At 48.2% G+C, this 8,365-nt stretch overlaps 1 protein-coding gene across 1 annotated transcript in view; it reads right to left on the minus strand.

Moving 5' to 3' along the window:
- Positions 1-272: 272 nt before the first annotated feature.
- LOC311231529 (uncharacterized protein) overlaps positions 273-8,365 on the minus strand; it is a 54,702-nt gene continuing 46,609 nt past the window's right edge. The window contains exon 16 of the mRNA XM_084318146.1: positions 273-2,290. Within this exon, the coding sequence (XP_084174272.1) occupies positions 2,214-2,290 (77 nt within the window). The 3' untranslated portion in view covers positions 273-2,213. The remainder of the gene's footprint in view (positions 2,291-8,365) is intronic.

The following is an 8,365-nucleotide window of genomic DNA, read 5'->3' on the forward strand; positions in this document are numbered from 1 at the left end:
CACACACACACACACACACACACACATGATCCAATCAACAACACTTCCTAGTTTGAACTCTCAATCCCATCAGACACACAATGCAAGTCAGAATCCTTCCCTTCGTTTAGTGGGCAGGAAAAAAAAACGAAACAATAAAAACAGTCAACTACAATATGAATGGATAGGACTTAAGATCCAGAATCCAGGCAGTATAACGGAGTTAATGAAAGTATCCAGTAGAGTCCTGTCCTGTCCCCCCCCCCCCCCCCCCCCCCCCCCAAGCGCTGGTCATTGTGCGTAGATCGATGTGTGTGGGGTGTATTCACACGCCTTCTTGGACATTTCTGATCTGCAGATGGAAAATATGCCACTTGGATCTTTGTTTATCCGCAGTCAATTGGAATATAGATCAGTTTTACTCTAATGTACATATTGTACATTGAATGTAAATGCAAACATTTGGTACAGTTTACAGCCTCAAATAACAGCAAGAACAATGTTGTCTGGCGCTAGTCCTTGTATCAAGAGCTCAGTCATTATTATTCGTGATGGTGGAGGGGATTTGGATCACAGACTGGGGGCCTTTAAACATCATCAAATATGGATGAATCACAAGTATACGGTAACTCTTTGAGACTCGTATGGGTGAGAATGTCCAGCCATAAAACCACATGGAGGAGGAACATGTCTCGAAGACACGAGTGTGAAGAAGACTATGTCTGATGGGGATTTAGCAAATAGCACGCAGATGGAAATAAGTAGCGCAGGCAAGTTATGATGATCAAAAGAAATATTATGCAAAGTAAATCTGCTGTACTCCTCCTGAACAGACCACCACCAGGCTAGAGACATGGCAGTGTATCACGCACCCGCACACACACACACATACACGCACACACACACATATGTACACACACACATATGTGTACACACACACGCATATGTACACACATGTATACACACATGCACATGTACACGCACACACACATACATGTACACACACATGTATAATTACACACACACATGCACACACATACATGAATGTACACACACACACATATGTACACACATGTATACACACACGCACACACACATACATGTACACACACATGTATAATTACACACACATGCATACATGTACACACATACATGCATGTACACACACACACGGGTACACACACACACACACACACACACACACACACACACACACACACACAAAGACCGGCGCATGCATTCAAGTGTTGGGAGTCAATTCTAACCAAATCAGGAAGTATTTCTCTTGTAAATCCCTCCACGTGGGAAGGATGTCTCAGCAAGTAAACCATCATCATCAGCGGATAAACTGTGACCTCCGTGTTTGCGCTTCCAAAAATCGACTGGATTGAGCGGGGGGGGGGGGACTTGACCCCGAACCTGGCAGCGCATTGTAAAGGGGTTACCGCAGGGTCAGTGAGTGAGCCCTGAGGTCAGAGGTCATACCATGCGGAGTGAGAGATGTGTAATACAGACAAAAAGAGACACTCAGAGAGACACAAGTTGCAACAAGAGTTGGCTGACCCCTGTAATGATACTCGCTCTCTAAGCTCTGTAAGCATGGGTGCACTGTACACACACACACACACACACACACACTCACTCTCTCTCTCTCACACACACTCTCTCTCTCTCTCACACACACACACACCATTTCAATAAGCTGCACAAGTGATAAGAATTAGACGACTGCATCTGGAGTGTGTGTGTGTGTGCGCGTGTATTAAGTAGAGGGATTAAGATTAGAAGGGGATTAAACTCACGACTTGAGCATTGAACCCAATCACATCACAGCTAACTCTGGTGAGTCATTAACCCCTCAACATCGTTCGTGTGTGTGTGCGTGGGGGTGTGCGTGCGTGGGTGTGTGTGGGTGTGTGTGTGTGGGTGTGTGATGGGGAGGGGGAGGGGGGGGTAGCGTCAGCATCCTGAGTGATGCATAAGACAGAAGGGAGGACACTTCTCAAGAGGCATTGATGAGAATGACAGGTCACACACACACACACACACACACACACACACACACACACACACACACACACACACACACACACATATGAAATGAATCATATCCCATGAATCCCAGATGGCGTGCACCTGTGTTAAGACTACTGTACAACAGCAGCAGAAACATCAGAGGAAGCAGCAGTGTGTGTGGAGTTGGACCATCATCATCATCATCATCATCTTCATCTTCATCCCTCCTTCTTGTTGCCCCAACCGAACAGCTTGGCCATAGGAGACTTCTTCTTCACTTTGTCCTTCTTTATGTCTGAGGGGGGGGGGGGGGGGGGGGGGGGGGGAGAGACCGAGAGGTTAGTGGAACAGGACAAGTTAACACGACTGAAGGCCCTCCCATAGTCGAGCAGACTGTACACAGAGCAGACTCCGCGGAGGTCCGCGCGGACTCTTTGAGCTTTGATCTCAGCGGACAGCAGACCCACAGGTGCGAAGCTCCTATTTTCTGACGTCCGCGCCGCTGACTTGGTGTCACACAAAACGCTGCTCGGCGTTTTTTGGTTGACATCGAACTGCATTTAATGTGACGCCGATCTGCATTTGACTCTGACCACTCGCTCCGTGCCAAGAGAGATGTTTGAATGGCTTTTCTAAATGAAGTGTGTAAAATTGCCAGTTTTATTTCATGCGATGCGCGTTTGTCATTTCAGCACCACTGCGCTGTCCACCTCAAGCCTATACGGTACATTGCATCTCGCTGCCTATATACCCGTTATTCAAGTGTGTAAAACTGCCCGTTTTATTATCGAAATATTGGAAACGGAGATAACATACTCTTTATTTTGACATCGGATGACGACGACATGACAGAAGTTGAACAGCGTGGGAACATTTTTGTAAACTGGCGCGAGACATGTAGGAAATTGGTCCGCGGAGGTCCGCTCGACTATGAAAGCTCAAAGAGTCCAGCAGACCTCCGCTGAGTCCAGTCCGCGTACAGTCCGCTCGACCATGGGAGAACCTTAAGAGGTTACGCTGAATTCACGCAGCGAATGTTGAATATGGTGAACAGTGGAGAGGAACCAGGGAGGGGTGGAGCCACAGTGGAGAGGAACCAGGGAGGGGTGGAGCCACAGTGGAGAGAAGCAGGGAGGGGCGGAGCCACAGTGGAGAGAACCAGGGAGGGGTGGAGCCACAGTGGAGAGGAACCAGGGAGGGGTGGAGCCACAGTGGAGAGAAGCAGGAGGGGTGGAGCCACAGTGGAGAGAGGCAGGGAGGGGTGGAGCCACAGTGGAGAGAAGCAGGGAGGGGTGGAGCCACAGTGGAGAGAAGCAGGGAGGGGTGGAGCCACAGTGGAGAGAGGCAGGGAGGGGTGGAGCCACAGTGGAGAGGAGCAGGGAGGGGTGGAGCCACAGTGGAGAGGAAGCAGCGAGGGGTGGAGCCACAGTGGAGAGAAGCAGGGAGGGGTGGAGCCACAGTGGAGAGGAACCAGGGAGGGGTGGAGCCACAGTGGAGAGAAGCAGGGAGGGGTGGAGCCACAGTGGAGAGGAACCAGGGAGGGGTGGAGCCACAGTGGAGAGGAACCAGGGAGGGGTGGAGCCACAGTGGAGAGGAACCAGGGAGGGGTGGAGCCACAGTGGAGAGGAACCAGGGAGGGGTGGAGCCACAGTGGAGAGAAGCAGGGAGGGGTGGAGCCACAGTGGAGAGAAGCAGGGAGGGGTGGAGCCACAGTGGAGAGGAGCAGGGAGGGGTGGAGCCACAGTGGAGAGAAACCAGGGAGGGGTGGAGCCACAGTGGAGAGAAGCAGGGAGGGGTGGAGCCACAGTGGAGAGGAACCAGGGAGGGGCGGAGCCACAGTGGAGAGGAACCAGGGAGGGGTGGAGCCACAGTGGAGAGGAACCAGGGAGGGGCGGAGCCACAGTGGAGAGAAGCAGGGAGGGGTGGAGCCACAGTGGAGAGGAACCAGGGAGGGGTGGAGCCACAGTGGAGAGAACCAGGGAGGGGTGGAGCCACAGTGGAGAGGAACCAGGGAGGGGTGGAGCCACAGTGGAGAGAGGCAGGGAGGGGTGGAGCCACAGTGGAGAGAAGCAGGGAGGGGTGGAGCCACAGTGGAGAGAAGCAGGGAGGGGTGGAGCCACAGTGGAGAGGAACCAGGGAGGGGTGGAGCCACAGTGGAGAGAAGCAGGGAGGGGTGGAGCCACAGTGGAGAGGAACCAGGGAGGGGTGGAGCCACAGTGGAGAGGAACCAGGGAGGGGTGGAGCCACAGTGGAGAGAAGCAGGGAGGGGCGGAGCCACAGTGGAGAGGAACCAGGGAGGGGTGGAGCCACAGTGGAGAGAAGCAGGGAGGGGTGGAGCCACAGTGGAGAGGAACCAGGGAGGGGTGGAGCCACAGTGGAGAGGAACCAGGGAGGGGTGGAGCCACAGTGGAGAGGAACCAGGGAGGGGTGGAGCCAGGCCAGTGGAGAGAAGCAGGGAGGGGTGGAGCCACAGTGGAGAGAAGCAGGGAGGGGTGGAGCCACAGTGGAGAGGAACCAGGGAGGGGTGGAGCCACAGTGGAGAGGAACCAGGGAGGGGTGGAGCCACAGTGGAGAGGAACCAGGGAGGGGCGGAGCCACAGTGGAGAGGAACCAGGGAGGGGTGGAGCCACAGTGGAGAGAAGCAGGGAGGGGTGGAGCCACAGTGGAGAGGAACCAGGGAGGGGTGGAGCCACAGTGGAGAGGAACCAGGGAGGGGCGGAGCCACAGTGGAGAGAAGCAGGGAGGGGTGTAGCCACAGTGGAGAGAGGCAGGGAGGGGTGTAGCCACAGTGGAGAGAAGCAGGGAGGGGTGGAGCCACAGTGGAGAGAAGCAGGGGGGGCGGAGCGTTTTAGTAGCCATTACAAAAAGAAAACAAATTGATAATGACGGTGAATTGATGTTTAACAAAATCAGCTTCTTTTTTATTTCTTTGCTTTATTTACAGGGTAGGTTCTGTTTTTAACCTTTATTTACCAGGGTGGGTTCTGTTTTTAACCTTTATTTACCAGGGTAGGTTCTGTTTTTAACCTTTATTTACAGGGCAGGTTCTGTTTTTAACCTTTATTTACCAGGGTAGGTTCTGTTTTTAACCTTTATTTACCAGGGTAGGTTCTGTTTTTAACCTTTATTTACCAGGGTGGGTTCTGTTTTTAACCTTTATTTACCAGGGTGGGTTCTGTTTTGAACCTTTATTTACCAGGGTAGGTTCTGTTTTTAACCTTTATTTACCCAGGGTGGGTTCTGTTTTTAACCTTTATTTACCAGGGTAGGTTCTGTTTTTAACCTTTATTTACCAGGGTAGGTTCTGTTTTTAACCTTTATTTACCATGGTAGGTTCTGTTTTTAACCTTTATTTACCATGGTGGGTTCTGTTTTTAACCTTTATTTACCAGGGTAGGTTGTTTTTAACCTTTATTTACCAGGGTAGGTTCTGATTATAACCTTTATTTACCAGGGTAGGTTATATTATAACCTTTATTTACCAGGGTAGGTTATATTTTAACCTTTATTTACCAGGGTAGGTTCTCTGAGCTCTTTTTCAGCAACGCCCAGTACAACTACAGTCTGACACTGTCGGGCAAATGTTAACTTTTTCTAGCAGTCAGAGGGATCAAACCGCCCGCTTCGCTAAACCCCAAAAGTTGCAGCGCTGAACAAGCTAGTTGTGGGGCGTCTGGGTAGTGTAGAGGTCTAAGATAGAGAGAGATAGAGAGAGAGCGAGGGGGAGAGAGAGAGGGGGGGAGAGAGAGAGAGAGAGAGAGTCTGCAGTCTGCTGTAAAGGTGAGAGGTTGAGCTGCTGTCCATGTAAATGTAATACATTGAACCAGTTATGGGTCTTAATACTGAAAACACATCAGTATGCATATTCTCACTGCAAGCTCTGGGCAGTGGGCCCTGGAAGATGGGCACAATTTATAATATGCTGCGTCCCATTTTGTGGGACCCTCTCGAAAACGAGATACTGTATCTCAATGTGGTTTTCCCAATAAAGAATTTCAATATATTTCTCCCCTTGGCCCTACCACTTGGCCCTACCCCTCTGTTTTGCGCGTTCCCGCGTTAATGTTCATGGGCAGCGGCTCCATTGAAAACCATGGGTCGTCCAGCGCTCTGGTCGTCCTATAACAACCCTATGGATACAGCGGTGAACGTGAAAGCAGAGGCCATGATTATCCACTCTTGACCGTCTGTGACCCCCTCAGTACCGTATGTAGCGTAGGGTTGGGCATCGTTTGGATTTGAACGATTCCGGTTCCGATTCCGATTCTCCATATCGATTCCTGTTCTGAACGATTCTCGGTTCCGATTCTTTGAGGTGCAGGTCACAGCTTATTTCGCAGGAGATTTTTTTTTTTTTTTTTTTTTTTTTCATATTATTCACATTTTCAGTTGACTTGATACAGTTTAATTTGGTTGCTGTACTGTAACTAGGGTATTAATTAACAAAGTAAAAATCGAAATGCAGATATGTTACTTCCGGTTCCAGAACCGGAAGTTAGGAACCGGTTCCTAATTAGAACCGCTTTTCGGTGCCCAACCCTAATGTAGCGTAGAACAGTATTTCTGCATAGAACATTTAGAAGTTCAACGCTATAGTTCGTCAAAGTCTCTCACACGCCTGAATAACTCGGTGACAGGTGGAGCATAGCAGGCTCTGAGGGAAGACTTCTTCCCCCCCAGGCCATCAGAACGACGAACATTGATCTCTCCACACACACACAAGCACACATGAACACATACACACAACACAACATTCTGCACTCGCACACACAAACGCACCACAAGTCACTTTTTAAACACACAAGAAAGGACACTTTAAGAAAATAACCTGTTGTGATTGTTGTATAGTATAGTTAGTAACAGCAAGTAGTATAGCATAGGGACATAGAAGAAAAACTGCATAGGTACTATGTACATAGGATCCAGTGCCTTTAAGCGATTTATTAACATGTCTATTTACCATGTCTATTCAAGTTATCTTTTACTATTACTATCTATTACTAGTGCTGTCAGGCGATACAAAAAAATGAATCTAATTAATTACAGGATTTGTAATTAATTAATCTAATTAATCACATTTTAATCGCATAACCATTTTAGGCCTGATATTCTATAATCATATTTCAAATTGCATGTGTCCGGATGGCAGAATTGAGTACTGTATCTACAAAACCTTCTGTTTAATCATCTTCCATTTATTCATTTGCTTAGATTTTTCAGGTCTGGTCAATTTTAGCATGGTGCTATTCACAGTCTAAGATAACAAATGCTTAATAAATTTTGAGTTAATTTTCATAACACGATAATTTGCTGTGTAATTAATTAATCTAATTAACGCGATAAACTGACAGCCCTAATTATTACTATTACTATTGTTTTTATTGCACAATCGAAGCGGGCATAGCCAACCGCACTGTATGCCCTGGTATGTATGTGATGAATAAAACTCTTGAATCTTGACTCACGCGTCGCACACAGACATCGCTTGGGTCAGTGTGATCATTCTTTATACCCACAGTACGAAGTGTCCCGACTCCTCATTAGAAGTTTAATACCAGCTTGGGAAAATGAACCAATAGCAGAGCACACAATATCGGACTAATATCGCAGTGTGTTGATAGTTTTAGTCAATTTCTACTCCATATTGTCATTAGTTGTCCGGTAAGTAGTATTTGCTTTCACACAAAATGAGAAGTAGCGTGTCTATATATATATATATAGGCTAACTATCAGATCCACATAGTCCCCTGAGTGGGAATGAACTGTGAGAACTGTGTAAAGTTAGAATTAACTTTATGAATATATTAAATCTAAATGGCTAGTCTTTAGCCCTGCGGCCAGCGCTCGCTCGTAGTAACACTGCGACCTTTCGCTGAAGTTCAATAAATCTCCTCAATTTCAGCCCCTGCTTTGCCGGTCATGAATTGCAAATGAAGCCGGCTTTAACTCTATTCTATCAGAGGGTCAAATTAGCCGGCTACATTATCCATTTGGCTAATAGGAACTTCGCTGGTGGGGGGGGGGGGGGGCAACATTTTGTTTGATGCTTTTCCCATTAGTCCTCATTAGATCAAATGAGATGCAGACATCAGCCGGGAGCGAACTAACACACACTCACACACACACACCTCAAACTAACACACACACACCTCAAACTAACACACCGCTCACACACACCAAACACCACAGTATCACAAAGATGTCCGTGTCAATTAGAGACGGTATCCTAGATTGGGGCAATTTCTAAGGCTCAACTATATGCTGATGAGACAGAGAGGTGACGGTGTCTAATGAGAGAGAGAGAGAGAGAGAGAGAGAGAGAGAGAGAGAGAGAGAGAGAGAGAGAGAGAGAGAGTTTGTGGTGGTGGTA

Source organism: Notolepis coatsorum, assembly GCF_963971535.1.
Source record: "Notolepis coatsorum genome assembly, chromosome: 7".
Taxonomy (NCBI): domain Eukaryota; kingdom Metazoa; phylum Chordata; class Actinopteri; order Aulopiformes; family Paralepididae; genus Notolepis; species Notolepis coatsorum.